This window comes from Cinclus cinclus, chromosome 5 (assembly GCF_963662255.1).
Source record: "Cinclus cinclus chromosome 5, bCinCin1.1, whole genome shotgun sequence".
Classification (NCBI taxonomy): domain Eukaryota; kingdom Metazoa; phylum Chordata; class Aves; order Passeriformes; family Cinclidae; genus Cinclus; species Cinclus cinclus.
Window position 1 is genome coordinate 23935545 of NC_085050.1, and position 20121 is coordinate 23955665.

Here is a 20121-nt window from a genome sequence, read left to right on the forward strand (position 1 = left end):
AAGCTCTAAGAGACACTTTAAGCACAGTCTATACCCAGGATTTCTATTTAGCCTAAAAACTTTGCAGACCATGTGGACATCCTGAACTGCAGCAATGCAGATGAACATCATTTGGACTGCAAGCCTACAGGGTGCTTCACATAGCAGTGTACATGCAATCACTGGGAATCAAAAACATTACAAAGCTTAAGGGTACTGATGTTTGAGGCCACTCAATCTTACAGACAAGATTTTTTTGTAGATGTGTGCCTGATCTCATGAATGTTTTCTTTTATTTTTCACTGATCACAGTTTGAGTATCTGTAAAACCTTTCATTATGCAACCTGAGAGACATAACTAGTAGCTCCAGGTCTGCACATGCAGTAAGTATCAAACTATAACTTTGCCATCAAGGGATGCAGCAATATGTAAGGCCACAGAGAAAAGTCTTTGTGATATTGTGTCAGAGAGACACATGTCATAGTCCAAAATTTCTGTCTGTCTGTAATGTCAGTGTGTATAACCTGAAGCATTAGGTCAATACAATAAATAGGTCAGGCTTTGGGCAAAGGCCTTTATGCCCTATTTCTTCTACCAGTATCATAGGATTGCAAACACATGGCCATAAGAAAAAGCCTTTTAATTTAGTATATTTGGTATATATTTTGAATTTAAATTCAGAATTGCAGGGTGGTTGGTCTAGGAAAACAACCATAGAAAAACATAGCAGCAAATGTTACCCCTCCAAATTCAGAGCTTACCAATACAGAGATTGCTTAGGCTTTTCCAGATATTTACAGTTATCTAACTGATATTTCACTTTTACAATGCTTCATGGGGCTTGGTTTTCTGAGCGCTGATCAAGCTGTTGGGACTCTGTGTCCTTTTAGCTATCCTGCAGGGTTGCCATGATTCCTGCTATGGGGATGCTAATGGGCACAGCTAACAGAGGCAGATGTGCTAGTTCTGCTTAGGGAGCTTCTGGGCCTTCTGGGGACAAGATCCAGGATCAGTGGCAATGGCTGTGAAACCTCTGAGAAACTTAAGGGTGCCTGCTGCTGTCAGGTGAGGGTAAGATAAGAGGGATAAAAGGGTGCACAGTGTCCACACCTAGTCCTAAGGTAAGTGCAACTTCTGTCGAAGTGAAAGGATGGAACCTGGTGACTTCTAGCACCAAGAGGAAGGATCCTACACTACCTAGGGCTTACAAGTAGAAGACAGGTCCACTATACTCAAAGGTGAAGAGGAGCCAGATATGCCTTCAAGCAAAAGATCTGGTCCACCTCTGGCTCACAAGGAAGAGTTTGGTCAATGGAAAGGAGATGTAAGAGTGGTAAAAAGGTGGTTCTGAAAATAGAAGAAACTGGAATAAGGGGTCAAAACAGGTAAGGAGCTCAGGAGGGGGTGAATCTACTGACGCCAGGAGCAAAGATATCTACAAGCAGTGAAGCTGACTTGTAAACTGAGGTCTTGGCCCATCTTCTGGGGTGCTGGAGGGAGCTCTCCTAGAAAACCCACAGTGTTTTTTCATCATGTCTGTGTCTGAAAGCCTTGGTGTAGGATATGGTAAAGAGAGATGAACTTGCATCCATGTACTAAGTGTTGGTGGGAGGAAAAGGGGGTGATAATTCAACAGTTGTGTGTGTTTCATAATGCTTGAGTGATGATAACTTTAAAATTGTATGCAATAATTATCCAGAATTATGCAGCTAAGTCAGTAATAGTGATATGCCTATTATTTAATTATATTATTAGGCAGTTACTTTCTTAGCAGTGTATTGCTGCATCAGTAAGTGTTTAATCATTATTTCAATGTTATGTATTTCAATCCTGCAATTAAGAGTGTTAGATGCATAAAACAACAGTGTCCAAAGGAAAACATATGTAAAGCAGAAAAGATATAAATATCAGCTCTTACTTTGCAGTGTTGGTCTTTAAGTACAAAATTACTCTTTTCCTTGTCAGACTGTTTGAATATTTAGACAAGAAATTAGCTTAATCAATGGGCATAGCAATCATTGCCTCAGTTCAAGCTACATTTCTAAATGTAATTTAATTTCTTATTCCTGCATAATTTTTCTTTTGTTCTTTATTTCAGCAAAGGAAACAATAATTGAAATGCCCAGATCAAATGAAATATTACACTTTTCCCCTTAAATACTAGGTTGTTAGGAACACTGAAGACAGATAACTTTCTCAGGTCAAACTGTAAAAAAAAAAGCACTGTTAAAGAATCAGCAAATTCAATAGGAATACGTATGTTTCCCAAGATAACACATGCAGCTCTACAGTTAGGTTGAGGATAATACATATAATTCTGGTATAATAAAACTCTTTTATTACAGGACCCAGAGAGGTATGAAATCACTTCTTGCATTACACCATCTATTGATCATGAAACAGCAAATTGCATAGTTTGGAAATTTGGTGGAAAATAACTTGGCTGTGATCCATCTTATTCCAGTCAGAGGAGCGATGCATTTCTTTTACATAGCTGATAAATCAGAACTTACTGAAAAGAAATATGTATATTGATAAAAGTTTACCAGATAGACATTCTAAATAATTTTATTTTACTCTAAAAAGTAGTGTGGAGATTTCAAGAAAGGATCAACAAAAGGCAAAGGCAAAAAAGGCAAAACAGTAAGGCTTGAGTGGTGGGGAAGCGGATGAGCAGAGGATCAGAGCAGTGAAGAAAAAAAAGGACAGTGAAAACTTTGCTTAATATGCAAATATTTCTCCTATGACTACTCTATTTGCCAGGAGTTTTGAATTTGATTAAAAGGCTTTCAGAGAGTTTGCCATAATAAAATATTTGCTTTGAATGAAATCATTGCATATGAAAAAAAATGGAAAATATTATACCAATTAATATCTTTCTCACTCTGCTTGATTTTCTTGTTAATAGTGCCTGAAGGTTAGAGAAAAATGTTTCAAACTGAGGGAAGTTTGGACAGGGAAAGGGAGATGAGATAAAAGGACTTCAAATTTGGCACTGAAACACACATGCAAATAGTTCATTGTATTGAATGACATATGACGAAGAGGTTGTGATACACATGTGAAATACATCAGTATGTGTTGGTTAAAAATGAAAGAACACCAGTATTATTAATTTACTCTAAGGTGAAGTGAGACTTGACTCCAGCTGATGGCACCAAATTCAATTTCTGTGCACCAAGGAAACCTATTAGCTCTTGAAATCTGTTGTCTCATATGCTGCCTAGTGTAGTCTTATGAAGTAAGGGCTGCAACTATGCATCAACAGAAAGGAAACAATCTTAGTTTTCTTTCAAAAAGAAAAATAACAAGATACATTCACTCATTTCCTTCCAGTGAGTATGCATGTGTGTACATCTACTCCAGCTGTAGTCACATGAAACCAAAACTGGGATTTAACCTTCATGTTTATTCAAATCAATTACTTATCAGTATAAAACAGCATTTTACAGCACATAAATATTTTTAGTAATGCAATCATGGTGTTCTTGTGTGGTAAGTTATACCATCACACCATATGCTGACTTTTATCTGAGAATGAACGTTTTTTCAGGACTATAAATGATATCAAATGGTAGGTAATAAGTCCTAAGAAACAGAAATATGCAGAGCCAAAAGTGCACAGATTTCTAAAGTGTTCAGATACGGTGTTTGCTTAAAGCATTCCTTGTATAATTGGGGGCATAATATGAGTTAAAATTGACATCCCTGTCTGTCGGGAAAGAAATTAAGCTGTATTACATGAACAAATAATGGTAATACAGAGCTCATAAAAGCATGGAAAGGCATTCTGTGAGAATTTACTTTTTTTCCTCCAGATTTGACAAATATTATTTTTTTAAAAGTAGCATTTTAACAAAATCTTAAGGCAAATACGTTGTTAAAACTGTAGCTGGGATTCCAAAACAAAAGAACCCTGCCCTTTGTTCTTGTCAGTGTTTCTGGCAGGAATTTTATCCCATTTGCTCGTGTAAATAATAACTTGATTCCCTGATCTACTCTGTGTTTCCCTCCACTGTCAAGCTGCTGAAGGGAGAGAGAACAAAAAGTCCCCACTTCAACCACTTGGCCCTCTGTTGACTCAGTGAGGCTTTAACCCTGTGCTTTACTGGGTGCCTGTGATATTTTAAAGGAAAGAGGGATGGGAACAGCAAAAATAAAATTTGACAGTGGTCCAGAGTTCAACTTTTTCATCATGAAAGACTGGTCCAGCCCTCTGAGCAGTAATAGTGGCCTGGTTCAGGTAAATGCCATACAGTACCACAGTTACTGTGCAGCCTTTGAGCTACTCAGAAACTCCATCTCCTATTATGAGATTTAGGTCTGTCCAAGAAGACTGAAGTGCCTGAGTGTGTCACCGAGGGCCAGGGAAATAGCACAGAATCTGTGTTTGCTTCAACAATCAGAGTGCTTGCTCCATGAGCTGCTGGCATGCATATTGTGTTCACACAACCTTCACAAATCTCCCCTACACCTGTAGCAGGCATTGTGAGCATCCCTCTGAGAAAGGTCTGTGTTGACTTGGGCTGTAATGAAATGTGAAAATTCTATCAATGAAATACTAGGTAGGGCAATAAGGGACACGTGAGCTATAGATTGTTCTGTATCCAACTTCTGCAAAGAATTTCACCCATGAGGTCACTCCTCATCTGGAGTCGTTCCACAGCAAGGGGTGGCAACTTGCCATCCAGCTGTTTCCTGATTAAACAATGTGGATGGCTGATGAATGCTTTTGCATCACATTGTGAAGATATTCTAAAATAAGGTTAGGTGCTTATCCACTGTGGGAATACGGACCTGGCAAGAGCTGATAGTGGAAATCCATGTAAGGAGGTGGCTGATGGATTATCAGATGGCAAGTTGAGATCTCACTGAAGAGAGTAAGTTTTGCTGTGTGAGTTAATGGCTGTATCCTTTGCTGGCCTATCCTTACACAACAGACTGTATGGAAGAGGTTCAAGAGAGACATAAGGTGCTGTGTGCACCCTTTTGCAACTCACCATAAGATCCTAGTTTTGACAGTTCTTGCAATTTTGCTGTATCACAATCACTAGTGACCTTCAGCACGAGATTGAAAAATTTCATTACTCAAAACCTGACTGGACATGGTCATGGACAACTGTATAACTGCTGAAATAAAAGGATTGCATGGAGATCTTAGCTTCTCTGAAAAAATATGGTGGTTCTCCATGTTTTTGCAAGGAAAGGTTTTAAAATAACAAATGATTTTGAGATCAAAGAGAAAAGAAATATGCACCTTTAAAAATCGTGCAATATTTACCCAGTCTTCGGATTTTAAGGGACCTGATTCAGTAGTTTTGAGCAATTAGGAAATGTCATTGATATCTAAGATTCATTTGTGTCACTCACTGGGTCATCCTTAAATAATCTGATCTCTGTGCTAGAGATAAGACATCAAAATGTTTCACTTTTTGAAAAAGTCTTCACCTGCCCAGCTGATTTAGCTTTCATCTGGGTTATTTTTAGACAAAGCCTGCTGCAGGAAAATGAGAAACTCTCCCTCAAAATGTAAGATACAGAAAGATTTGTGAGGGCAAATCTCACAAATTATTTGGCCTGGAATTGAAGTCCCAGAGAAAGGTGATTTTTTGGATGTAATAAATACATGCCTTTGGAGACCACAGTAAGGCATTCTAGTGACAGAACACGTCTATGAAAATTCACTGCAGTAACAGACATCCCAGGTGCCTATTTTATCAGGAATCATTATGCTGCTCAGTGTTCCAGGGACAGTTCTGGACAATGAAATAGCCTTTGCATTCAATGAGGTGACATTTAGTCACCAGGCATAAAGGCCACTGCTTGTGAACAGGGTTTGTTTGAGACGTGTGTGGTTAACTGGAGACTAAGGGTAAATTTTAAAATTAGATGTGCTGCAGCTCAGTCAATATCTTGAGCTCAACATCATTAATGGGGGCTGAGGAGGCAGTTTGAGTTCCTGCTAAGCCTGCTTAGAATTAGGACTGCCACAAAACCTCACCAAAAATGTTGTTTGAAATTGAGCCTTTGAGAATACTTACTTCAAAATGTAAAAACTCAATAAAATGAGACTGTGCATCTGAATTTATCTCTGATGAATACACATCACAAAAGAAATAGTCATTTTTATATGTGTGTTCAGCTGAAGGCTGCATCCTTTGGGAACTGATATAATTCAACTCCATGGAGCAAAGAAATAAGAAATAGCAAGTTAACAGTTCAATTAAAACTTATAAACCCAAACCAATTCAGGACAAAACAAAAAGCCCTTCCAAAAGGCACTCTAACTAGAAAGCCATTTATAAATGAAGCAATCTCACACTCACAGAAAGAATCTTATAACTAAAAGGTGGAAAGGCAATGTCATTAGAGTAATGCTGTGGGGCTGGCAACATTGGAAAAGGCTTGTACAGGCAGGCTCAGGATACAGCCCTCAGACAAGGCTTCTGGAAACAGTGCTGAATGCTGTCACTGTCTCCCAGCAGTGACAAATCAAGGTAGAGCTGGAAATACAAAGATTCAGATAGAGAAATATTATTTGTTTTGAAACAGATTTAGGATAAATAAAAAAAAAGAAAAAGCAATATTTAGGATATAAGCCTTTTGTCAAGTCAATAATTATTTCTAAGGATTTGACCAGAAAGCCTATAGAGAAAATCACATGCAATTTAGTATTTAGTGGAGGAAAAAGAATCACAATTTTCCTTCAGTTTCTTTGCCACTTTTTTTCACCTATTGGATCCTATTTTGGGTTGCAAGTATAAGAAATCAGACTGATGTTGCAGCAGAAGCTCCTGAGATTTCAACATCCAGAGGCCATTTATGGCACTGAGAATTTCTGTGGAGATACACTGTCTTCCCCTTTCATTTGCAGTCTGGTTAATGAGCCTGTAAATTGAACTAACTCAGCTGAAGTGCTCAAAATCCAAGTTGCAATGAAAAGAAAACAAGATAAGAGTGGAGTATGGCAGCTATACTTGGTAAATAAGACTGAAATAATAATAATAATAATAATAATAATAATAATAATAATAATAATATAAACAACAGAAATATGTGACTGAAGATATATATTCATTATATTGTACAAAGCAAACTATTAAAAAGTGTTTAAATGTCAGAGTGGTGAGTACTCAGTGCATCAGTGTTTCCCAGTTCTAAAGAGCAGTCTCTAAAGAGATTGAGTAACTAAGGGGAAAGGATTTATATTTTAATTTTTTCCCTGGTGCTATTGTATGTGCATATCATTTTGGACAATGTTTGGCATCTTTTTTTTAAATACCATATGAATGGCCCAGGGAAGTGACTGCAAATTGGAATCGTAAATAACTAGATTTATGATAGCAACAGTGCATTCAAGTGTGGGGAAAAAGCTGGCTCTCATTGCATCACTTCTTCCAAATGGTTTTGAAACAATCAGTGCCAGAAGAAAAAAAAAAAAAAGTAATCTGTGCTTCCAAGTTTTTCCTTCTTCTATAGATCAAGAGGTGCTTGTTTCTCTGTTGGCAAAGAGGAAAGGAAAGCCTTCCTCCTCTGTTGGTGCCTCTCCAGCCCCGCTGCCCCTGCCTGGGGATGCTGTGTCAGAGCCCGGCTCTGACTGAACCTGGCAGCCCTGCCCCAGCCCTGCCCCAGTGCGTGAATCTCTGCCCGGGCTGCTCCTCTGCACGGACCACGCTCTGAATTTCTGTTGGCATACGGCACTGATTTCACCCAGCTTCAGAGTGGTTTCATCAGTCAGTCCAGACAAGCGCTTGCTGACATTGTTTCCCTGCTCACAATAAGGGTTTCTCCGAGTCAGACTGAGGTGATTCCCCATTTGTTTGCTGAGAAAACGAGCCTAAGTGACTTAATGATTCATCCCTCTTGCAATTACCTCAGCCATTAAGCAGACCAATACCTACTATCTGGTCTTTCTGTGTTTGCCTCTAGAACTCAGTTATGGTTCACTCTCAGGTGGAAAAGTCAAACCAGTCACACCTCTTCTGTGTCCATGAATGGTTCTTCTGCCTCCAGTTGCCATAAGGATTTACCTTTGGAAAGTCATGGCTATTAAACTCTTCCCAGAGGCATGCAAGTGGTATCAGCCTTCTGATATCCTGAAGGCAGTATGAAACGCCATCTGGGAGTGAATATATCTGTATATACATAAATATTTCTGTCACAAAAAATGATACCCACCTTAAGTTAAAAACAGCACAGCACCTCAGGGATTGGATGACATTTCTTATCAGCTGATGGCTGCATGGGGAAACACGGTGTATGCAAATAATCTTCTTTATATAGAAGTCAATGTAATGTTATGTTCAACAACATTTGGAAAAAAAACAACTTCACAAAATTTTTTCTAGTCTCAGCTGAAAAAAAAAATGAAGACACAGAGAACAAACAGAGATTTATCAAGTTTTGAATGAAAGAAACCTGCAGCAAGAATACAAGCAGTGACATTAGATAGTAAAAATAGAGCTAAATGAAAGTCCTTTATCTTGTTTTCATCACTTTTATTTCTCGGTATGAAATGAGACCTCAACTACATTATTATATATTATTATTGCTAGAGTATCTGCTATCTGCTATCACAATAATGATGTGGTCTTCTGGGGAGAAAAAAATGATAACAAGAAAGCACTGAATGTATTTTTTTCTCCCTTGAAAGCCATAAATGACTAGTAGTCATGTTTTTGGCTCAAAAATAAATGTCAAAAATTGTACATAGTGGAATGGTTGAGAGGGGCATGCAAGATATGTGCTTCAAGTCAGATTGAGGGTTTTGGTAAATATTTGGATACTCAGCAGCAGAATTTTCCATCTTGTTAAGATCTAGTTATTAAAATTATTAGAGAGATGTCTCTGTCCTAATTAAGGTGCAAATGAGATTATATACCAAAGTCAATAGTACAGATTTTAATTTAACAGTAAATGTGAGGTAGAGAGGGAGAGGGAGAAAGAAATAGGAAAAAAGAGACTGCGGATCCTGTGGATCCTGTCCTGTTTGTCCCCTTCTTTTGGTCTTAGTGGTGAGTGTCCCAGTATTGTCAAAATGCTGGGCTCTGTCTTGATGGGGTGGAGGAAGCTGAAGAAACACAGAGTTCTGTGGGATTATATTCACTCAAGTTCGCGTGGGAATGCCCAGGTACCTCCCCTGAGATGGGGAGCTTCACATTGGATGTTACTTTGGGTCATGGGACACTTCAGGAGTCTGATGGTTTAGGGCATCTCCTAAGACATCCTAGCCCTCTCCCGTTAGGGAAATTGAGTCAGTCATGGCTCATTATAGCCCATCAGCAGGGATGGATACCTTCGGGCACTCTGCTGAGGGGAGTTTTACCACAGTATGTATGTATGCGTGTCTGTCTGTCTGTCTCTGTGTGTGTACCTATCTATGGGAGTTTTCAGCCATTCTGTAAGGGAGGACATTGGCATGATGAAAAGCACTATCCCACCTCGCAGGATTTTCCTCTTGGCAGCCTTTTCCCTTACCTTGTTCACAACCAGCTGTAGCCTCCAGCCAAGGTGGGCACCTCTTCATCTGAGCTGTTAAATGGTCCATTGTTTGAGACATTAAACATTAACAGCCCAGTCTCTCCAAGTCTGCAAGCAGTAACTACCACAGAAGAATAAATCTGACCCAAAAGGGATCTTACAGCTTACATGATGTTTGCATTGCTTCCCTCAGAGTGAGAGACCCAAAATAACTTTTGCACATCCAAAAAATCTGGTTGGATATAAACCAACCTAAAAAGATTTCTATAACCTAAGAATAAAATTTAAGAATACATAAGCCTACTCACAGTACTTATAAATCCTTTTAATTTCTCTATAAGAATCTCCGAGTAATTAAATTCAAACTATATAATTAAACTTTTGTTGCCTCCTAGGAATATTTGGGAGATATATTTAAATGAGGCGAATCAATAATGAAGTTTAGAGCTCAGCAATAGAACTCAGAAGCTGTTTAACAGAACAAAACAATGTGTGTGGGAAAGACTACCACCTTCAGAATTTAACTGTGCAGCATTCAATGATCTACTTGGAGTTTGTCCAAAATGTTGAAAGCAACATGTAGGCCTAACATACCTACCTTATAAAAAGAGCTATAAGGATTTTGTGTCTGATATGTGCACATATTTATGAGTCAAAAGATGGCAGAAGTTTGACAGAATTTGAAACTTTATTTAGATGATACTACCCAGACAAGATATCCACAAACATGGATAACCTGGAAAGTGTACTTGTGTTACTTAATAAATGGTTATGAATCACATGAGAAAGAACAGCGCTAAACTGAATTTCACTAGAGTGTTAGTTCTTTCCAACGTAACAGAATTCCAGGTCCTTTTATTCCTTATACTTGTCTTATTTATGTATTTCAATCAGCCAAACACAGAAAGATAACCTTTATCTCTAGTGGGAGATAAGAGAAAAAGATGTATGAGGAATTTCAGGACAGATTTCAGGAATCTCTGTTGCTGCTGAAAAGGTTTCATGTGGACCTCTGAGAATGGAAATGTCTCTAAGAAATTTTCATGTTGATTTTTTCATCTTTCTTTGCAATGAACAGGGACTGTTTGCAGTACTTGAAAACTGTCATTAGTCACTTTACAAGCAAAGAGTATATCTCTTCTTAAAGTTCCTGGTTGTTCCTTAGTCATTGAAACAATAATAAATGCAGTATGGATACAGGAGGGAATATTCTTCCAAGTGAATCAGTGCTTCCTGTAGTTCTTCTTCTGAAGCTTTGGTACTTGGGCTGGGACATGTGATGGAGAAGTGGTATCAGATTTTAGGTCAGATTTCAAACAAAGGTGTCGTAAACTAACCAGAAATTATGGGAAGACATTTTCACATTTAGGAAATGTAAGCAGAACTTACAAGAATTAATATTATAATATTTATAATTCATATAATCTTAGAAGATAATTGTTCTGCTATTTTCTTCTAAGCCAAATTGCTTTCTTTCTCAACCCAGGCCTACCTATAGTTTCCAGTGTAAATGACAGTGAATCCAAGCTCAGAAGAGTTTGGACAGAGCAACTGGAAGCATCAGACAGAAAATAACTTTTTTTTTTTTTTTTTAATGGTTGTTCCACAGCCTAGCAATCCTTTAGCTGGCTCTCAGATGTGTTCTGTGCTAGATTCTGGCATCCAGATCTCCTTGCCTGGGACTTGCCTGTCAGCAAGGAGGTGGATTGGTGGAGAAGTGCACGCTCTGTACTTAATCCTACCCCCAAGCAGGATGTCTTGACTGCATGTGTGGCCCCAGAAACTGGTGGTGTTACCTGGGTGGGTGGAGCTAAATGTCTATTTTAATATCTGGCCTGTGCATTACATAAAGGAACAGTCTAGCTGAGTCCATCTTACAACATGCTGTTTTTTGTTCTCTGATGAATTGTTTTTTTTCCCCCCCTGAACTTCTTACATATCCAACGATTTTTTATCACAACAAGGTTTTTCTTTCCTCTATAAATTGCTGCTGTAATGGAAATATTTTTCTGTCATTATTTTTTCCTATTCAACTAGAATACAGGAATATATATAAGAGAGGTTTTAATGGAGCTCAGCATAGGAATTCAGTTGTAATCTCAACTGTAAAATTTGTGTCTACCAAAAACTTTGGCATGTAGCTACAGGCTAGAGCTTCTGGAGAAACAGCTAATGTTTACACATCTCTTATGGGGACCACTTACATGACTAAAAAAAAAAAAAAAAACTACAAACAATGAATTTTTATACCAGCTAGATAAGAGAAGTAATAAAAAAAGAATGCTTGCAATCAGCTATCTGACATGGATCAAAATTTCCAACTGCTATTCTTACTCCTATAGTCAGTAGGTTATAAGTGTTTTCCAGGCCCTCCTGAAGGAAAACTGGTCTTTGCCTTGCATGACTCAGATAAAATGTAACATATTTAAGAGCTGACTTTTCACTCTGTCCAGGGTAAATAAACTAATTATGTTTGGAAGTACCAGATAATGACAGAAGCTTTTCATGTACTGCTGCATCTATGTTTAGTTCAGCAGCTTGACTCCTGCGGAAACCTACTGTGGGAAAAATAGAAATAAATGAACTGCTGAAATGGCTGTGAATGTCAAGTTCAGGATACTAACTGATTGTATTTCCAAATGCTGTGTAGAGCATTCCTCTCTAAAGATTTTGGAAATGGATGCTTTCTGCTCGCCCTAGCAGCAAGGATAGCAGAAAGTTTCCATTTGTCTCCCTAGTCCTTGTGCACTTGTGTGCATGGCCTAGACACAGGTCTTGATTTCCTCATTCATTTAATTCCTTCATTATATAAATGAACAAAAAAAGTACCCAATTCAGTAATGTCAACAGAAATATAGACATAAATATCTTGACATTCTGTCTAACAATTGTTTAACAGAAGTTAAATTAAATCTCCAAATAAAGTGAAATGAGAGTGTAAAGCGCTTGTCATGTGAATAATGAGGTATTACAATACCAACAGTATGCTTAGTTTGCTTTTGTCTGCATTATTTCAATTTAGCAGCTGCTACACCTGACAAAAAATTGCCAGATGCAAGAGTTCTCCAATGGGAACCTGAACATGCTCTGAGTGTCCTCATGAACTTTACTACAGTTAAAAAGTTATTCTGGACCTGCAGAAAAGTAGCAAGATGTTTTACTGATTTAGCAAATGGGAATATTCCTTCTCCAAACAAGCAGGAAATGCACTAAATCTGTCTCACATAGAAACAATTTTGTTAGCATTCTCTGTTCAAATTCTCTGCTTTTGTAATCTCTAAAGTGAGAGCATGCTGTTCACAAACTTTACTTACTTGTAGCAAAACAAATTCAGTTTACACATGCTTTTACAAACCAAAACACCTGCTCCCCGACAACAGGAGGGAAATCCAGGTCTTTTGAATATCTGTGTCCTGATGATTACTCTGCTAATTTTGCATTAAGAATTAGAGGTTGCAAAATATGCTTCTAATTACTACCAGTGTAATAGAGCTGGAGACATTTGCAAACAGTCTTTTGTAGAGTAAAAAAAAAAAAAAAATCATTATCACGAGACATGTCCCTGTGAATTCATACCATCTGTCTAATGATGAATGACACCAGTGTGGATGGTATCAAGTCAGCCTACAGATTGGATATATATACTTAGGAACCTGCAAATACATTGCACAAAATGGCCCTGCACACACTGTGCATCAAAACAGAGGATATAATGTTTTGTGGTAAACTGGTCTATTAAAATGGTAATGTGTTCAGAAATGAAGAAGGCAGTTGCTGATTTCAGCCCATTTTATTTCTTTTTTTGACATTTTTTCTCATGAAGTCTCATTTTGTGATTCAGGTTCTATTTTGCTGCTATTTGAATGCTATGAATTCTATAATTTTTTATACCTTTTATTCTCTGATCCATGGGAATGTCACGAGGTACATTTTTTATAGTGATTTCAAGCAGCACACTCTATACTTCTTCAGCAAAGTGCAAACAATCTTTGCTTCTTAATAAGTTTCTATTCTTTCAAACATTTTGCTACAGTTCAGTGTTATTGATTTGTGGTTCTTTCCTGAGGTGAAGCTCGTAGTGCTCCAAACTTAGTAAAATGGAACACCTCCAACAGATTCTTTACTTGTGTAAGCCGTAGAAATTGAAGCATGCATATGTATGATGAACTCTGACAGCAAGATTTACCTATATATTAAAGAAATTACATCAGAATTATAAATGAGATTAGAGTTTCCTTCTATTCTCTTCTGCTCTTTTCCTTCCTGGTACAGCTGTAATGATCTCACTTGGCATAATATGATTGCTACTTTAGCTTTGTTTTTTCATGATAAAAGTATTAAAGGCTTTGCCTCACTTGACCTAATATCAGTGATTTAAAAAGTAAATATTGAGACTAAGTTTATTACCTAGACTTCCCTACTTTGTCATGGATGAAAGAGGTGGTGAGTTGCCTCTGCAGGTACCTTCTTTCATGGAGTGTGAAGTCTCAGATGTGAGTCTCAAAGTGAATGTTTTTCTTTCAACTTGCCAAGTACATCATCTGCCCCGTGGTCTTTATCCAGTACTGGTATCTTAGTTCTCTGTCAAGCAGAAGCATCAGAAGTCATCAGCTAGGAGAAGCATCATCTTCTTTGTTCCTCTCAATGTGGTGATGTATTGAACATGATAAAATATGTGGATTTTATTGGCAGCCATATTATTTATCACAGCATCAAGGTAATGGGTTGGTCCAGTTCCTTGTGAGATGAAACAAAGTCAGATAAAAAGCAATGGATGATATAGCTTATTTACAAGTGGTTTTTTTTTTTGTTTTTTTTTTTTTTACACAGTGCCTCTCTATTCAGGTGAGATCTCTCTAGAAACACTTTATTTCCTGTGTGCTTTGACTTTATGGTTGCTGGACCCCCTGGCCTCAAATTAATCTGTGGCAGAACATTAGAAGCAAACTAAGCAGAAACAAAATCTAACAATAACCAAATGATTCAGGACAAGAAATATCTCACTGATGCAAAACTCTGCCACATTAGTTTTTAATAGATACTGTTCATTAAATGAGATAAGCCTATGAATGAAAAGAAGTGTGTATAAGAAGGCTAAAAATGATAAGCAGAAATATAATGTTGGTCGGGTGCAGAATCAAACTGCACAAATGGAGTTAGTTTAAGCATTTAAATCAGTTTTAGTCTACAGGAGGAGCCGGGATGCTTAGTCAAGTTTTATCTTTTCTGCTGCTGTTGAGAACATGCACCCAGGCAGCTGGTACAAATATGTGCATCTCAGGTTTTTGAACTCTCAAATGTCTTATGTCATGAATACAACCTGTTTAGAGTCTGTAATCTGTTTACTACTGGATATGTGCACTTAGCCCCAAAGTCACACATTTGCTCACAGAAAGTTCACAGGTGGAACACTAGGATGGAATCTTATGTATGTAAATTCTTGTTCAAGAGGCACACTCCACTTTGCTTAATTTTTTTATTTATTTTTTTTTTAAGAGAAAATTGTGCATATGCTTTCTTACTTGTCATAACCAGATAGAAAAATATTTCCCAGTGAATAATTGAATATTGGAATTGAATAATGGAATTGCCATGAATAATGGAATAATGTAATGGAATTGCCATGAGACTAAACAATAAGCTAATTTCCTACTAACAGAGGACAAGATGTGAACAGTGGAGTGTTTTTAAAATTTGGTAATTAATCAATATTAATTCTGCATTTATTCAACACTACATTAACTTTTTAAGTCACTCAGATAGCATTAAATCTTTTGCACTCCAGACAATACAAGCCTCCTCATTGCCTGCAACAGCAGTAAAATGGTTTCTGTTATAGTGCCAGTTGGAGAAGATAAAATTATTACAACATTTTTGTGCAAAATATTTCTGTTATAGAAGCTCAGACTTTTTAATGTGTGGCAATTAATTGAAAAACATTTGGGTTGCATTATTTAAATAAAAATTAACATTAACAAAGTGAATTACTGCAAGTATCCAAGCCACTCAGATAATCATGGAAATACTATGATAGAGTTAACTTTGGCATAGGTAGCAAGCTAAATAATTTCTCCAGGTATCTTGCAGCCCTGCTTAGATAATTTCATAAACGATACTATGTAATATTCATTCTTCTACAGAATGTTCTTTGTTATGAGTCATATTTTAATAATAACTAACTATATTTCTTGTCAAAACTCTTGTGGGCAAGTGGCTATGGCACAATCAGAGTGATTCAGCATCCTCCTCCTCAAATGAATTTCACGAAGATTCTTATAACTTTATTCAATATTAGTACAGACTTTGATATTTGATGTTTCTCTTCTTTGAAAGATAAGTAAGAATGTATTTTAACTCTTGTAACTTATTATTTCTACCTATTTTTTCTTCATTGATTATAGTAGTTAATAAAACATTGAATCATCTTATTTAGAAAGAAGTGTTGCAAACACTAGTGCTATGAAATGCCACTAATAATTTTATTTCCATTCTGTGGATGGGAAATAAGATTTGAGCCTGCATTTCTGAAATCTTGACCAGAAAGTCTCAGATGCTGGAAGCTCTGCAGCTGCTTGTGAGTGCAGACATTACCATTCTGGGTTGGCTGAGCATCTAGGGACTCATTTCATGCCTACACCTGTCAGGGGGCCACAGCCTTCAGGAAGCAATTCAGTATTCATGAGTATACAGAGAAAATGAAGCTGTAGAGAGTGTCTAGGGAATGTTTGCCAGGAAAGAGAGAAGGGGACTGAGTTCTTAATGCTGCATTTTTCTTTAAATGAAGAAAACACAGAAATAGCACTGTAAGTAGGAATCATCATGCAAACTCAGAAGCAGCTTGGGGGTTTAAGGTGCTACTACATGATATTGAGTAGACATAGCCAGAAACTTCAAGTGTGGGTTGGTTATTTTTACATCTAGAGCTGGGTGCTGAACACTGGCAACCACTGTGATTCCCTGTGGATGAATCCATGTTACCCTACTTCTTATTGTTTATCCTTGTCGCCTCAATTAATTAGCTTTCTCTTACTCCTTGCTCACATTCCCAGTCTGCGACAAAACAGAACATACGCCGTGGTTGTTGTGTGGTACTAGGGACGGCTCAGTTTTATTTAATAACATTGTGTTACTCTGTGCAACAAATTCTGACTAATTGCTTCTCCACTGCTCTGTCAGTCTGTGAAAAGGTCAGCATCGGAAACCATCAAGTTGGAGCTCCCTGCTGAATCTGCATAAGGTTGTGCAAAAAGAAAACTTTGGTGAATGAGATTTTGCTGCTAGGCAAGTTAAGTGTTTTGATGAAAGAGGTGTGCTCGTCGTTGATTCAGGTGCTGAAGTTGTTAATTTTCCCCCCAGGTACTATGAACACAAACAGTTTTAACTTCATAGATCTTGCGAAAAACTCTTCCTCTTTGCCTTGTTTTTAGCAAACTAAACTGTTTTCATATAAACTTGTGTAATTGCTGTTATTCGGTTTATCACAGAATCAGAGAATATGAGTTGAAAGGGACCTATCAAAGTCCAACTCCTGGCCCTGTGCAGGACACCCCAAAGGTCACACCTTGTGCCTGAGAGCATTGTCCAAATGCTTCTTTAACTCCCTTCCCTTCCCTTCCCTTCCCTTCCCTTCCCTTCCCTTCCCTTCCCTTCCCTTCCCTTCCCTTCCCTTCCCTTCCCTTCCCTTCCCTTCCCTTCCCTTCCCTTCCCTTCCCTTCCCTTCCCTTCCCTTCCCTTCCCTTCCCTTCCCTTCCCTTCCCTTCCCTTCCCTTCCCTTCCCTTCCCTTCCCTTCCCTTCCCTTCCTTTCCCATGGAATATAATTTCTCCCTTTCTTGCTTTCTTCCTTAGTGCTAAAAAGTACACAATGTCTTTTTAATATTTAATTAACGAGATCACTTTACAGGTTTTAGTTTAAAGGTAACCATAGCACAAATGCATCCATTATTAACTGCAGAACAGCAGTGGTTTCTTGGGCACCCTCTTTAGTTTAATATGAGAACCCCTGTCAACAGAAAACAGCGCTGATATTGTTGTTAAGTGTGACAAACTGGCAAATGCAATGGGCACCACGCTGGAACAATGCAAACTGCTGATATCAATGGAAGAGACGATGTTCAAAGGCGAGGTGAAGGTGGACAGCGAGAGGCTGCTGAGGAAGGTTCGGTTCCGCGTCGCGTCCTCGCACAGCGGGCGGGTGCTGAAGGAGGTGTACGCTGATGGCGAGGCTGCCGACTCGCTGGACTCCGAGTATGCCAGCAGCTCAGAGACTGACCAAACCAGCCGGCTGAGCGAAGTGGACGGGCAGCAGAACGGACACGTAGGGTCGGAATGTGATGAAAATGATAATGAGCAGGATGACTTGCTCATTTTAGTCAGAGCCACCAAAGAGAAGGGGTTTGGTACAAAGAGAGTCAACATCCTCAGCAAAAATGGCACAGTCAGGGGAGTCAAGCATAAAGTCAGCGCCGGTCAAGCCCTTTTTGACAATTTGGCAAAAGTATTTCAGGTAGGTGATGCAGATCTGCTGGCTGTAAGCTGTCTCTCTTTGTCCCTTTTAACTGCAGACATTGTTCTTCCCTTTGTTTAAACAGCTCTCGTTTAGGATTTCTCAGTATTCTGTCTCATTCCCATTGCTATCCACTTGTACAAGAGGGGCCCACAGGTCCTTCTAGTATAAAACAGCTCCACACTCCATATTGATTATGAACTTTGCTTTTCAAAATTGACCTAATGTTTGCTGGATAGAAACATGTGTGTTGTATTTCCCATGTCTGGATTAAGAAAGAAACATAACAGAGAATTTAACTGGGGCTTTGCTGGAGGTCTATACAGGTCTCCTATACAGGGATGGGTCATGTTTCCACCCATATTATATTAATTCCAATGAGTTTAGGATGTTATCTACTAGTAAATATGTATACTTGCAAATTCCATTCTGTTTAATCTGCAAAGTAGATCAAACTAGGTGCAGGGTGGCAGCAATGATGGTTTTCCCACATGAAAATTTCAGGGGAATGAAATCTGAGTCGGAGGTCTCTTTTATTAATGGCTGTTTTCTATTTGTTTCGTAGAAGGAGCAGAATATCTGTATATGAAACAGTATATGCCACACTAATGCCTTAGTCAGAGAAACACAGGCCTTCAGAAAAATCAAGATAAAAGTTCTAAAATATTTATCTCATATATATAATTTATCTGTATATGTTATTCAACCCTTTCATTCATTAATATTCACACAGATAGCAGCAGGTGTGCAACCAGACTCTTTCTTAAGTACTTAGAATCCAGAATTATTACTTTCAATTAAATTATCCTGTGACGATTTCGGGCCATTATTTTAAAACTTTTATACAGTTTTAAATCATGGGGGATTTGATATTAATGACAAACCTTTTTGCATTTTGAAATTACTTTGAAATGAGGTAATTTCATATTACATTAATAAATGGCAATAGATTAACATTCTCTTACTTCTGGAAATTAATTTATCCTCTATTTTGTACCTAAATTAACAGTCTTTTTGTCAATATGAATGTTCCTGTAGAAGCTGAAGTTTCAGAGAAGAATTTCCTGTTCATTTTTGTTCTTTATGTCTCATCATATAGCACTCAAGTAGTTTGCTGTCTTTCAAGCTACTCATGGAAGAGTTTGTCCTTAATTCCTTCTTCTGATAAAATTTACAACAAACTCACTTTTTAAAAGTAGATTTGAATTAGCAAGTATTAACTGAGACATGTTTTGGCACTTCTTCAACTTCAATTCCACTGTTCTGTGCTATTTCACTACACAGAGTGCCCAATTTCACCCCACTAGCCTCATTCCCTTCTAAAAGCTGTCTTCTACTACATTAGTAACACTAAACTAGGAAATTTGAATCAGCTAAATGAACAGACCCATCTGAAAATCTTAGTTATATGCATCTTAATTAGTGTCCCTGCCTTATTGATTTTTCTATCCCCAGGTTTAGGCTGGAAGTTCTTCAGGAAAGGCCTGTGGACTGAAATCAATGTACTTTGATTCTTGTATTCCTAGCAGAGCTAATGGTGGGACCAGTGTTATTTCCATGAAGTGTTTTGACAGAAGAAAGTATTTTCTTGAAAGCAGGCCTATCCATCTTATAACTTCAGAAAATTACATGTATCCAAGTCTAACATAGAATTCCTTAATTAAAACATGTAAAATAATGACTAGTTTAAAAAGTGGTAAGGGCTTTTTTATTGACAATATTTTACTGTGAAAGAAAGGAGAAAAATTAAATTATCAGATAAAAACAAACCAAACAGTTTTACATACAGCATATAATTACAATGAAGAACTCTCTGCTACAGGGCTTGAACAGCCCATAAGAAAAGGCAGGTTTTGAAAGTGGATAAGGAAAATATATGTGGAACTGAGAAGTTTCTTCCTAGGCAGGTCTAGATTAGTGATTACCAGAAAAACTGTATATTCTTACATTAAGCACCTACTGGATCAAAGATATCTATATATTCAACAATACAGAGAATATAATAATTTGAAGTTTCTACACAAATTCCCATTTCCCCAGAGATAAATTTCTAAGCCTAGTGAAAAGAATTTTTTGCATATCTTCTATGCCATAATCAGCCAATTCTGTATGCCACACGGTGAGCACAGAGGAGAGCAAAACACAAAGATTTGCTTT

At 37.8% G+C, this 20121-nt stretch overlaps 1 protein-coding gene across 1 annotated transcript in view; it reads left to right on the top strand.

Annotated features, from left to right (window-relative positions):
* The first annotated feature begins 17556 nt into the window (after positions 1-17556).
* GRXCR1 (glutaredoxin and cysteine rich domain containing 1) overlaps positions 17557-20121 on the top strand; it is a 39122-nt gene continuing 36557 nt past the window's right edge. The window contains exon 1 of the mRNA XM_062493485.1: positions 17557-17985. Coding sequence (XP_062349469.1) covers positions 17557-17985 — 429 coding nt within the window. The remainder of the gene's footprint in view (positions 17986-20121) is intronic.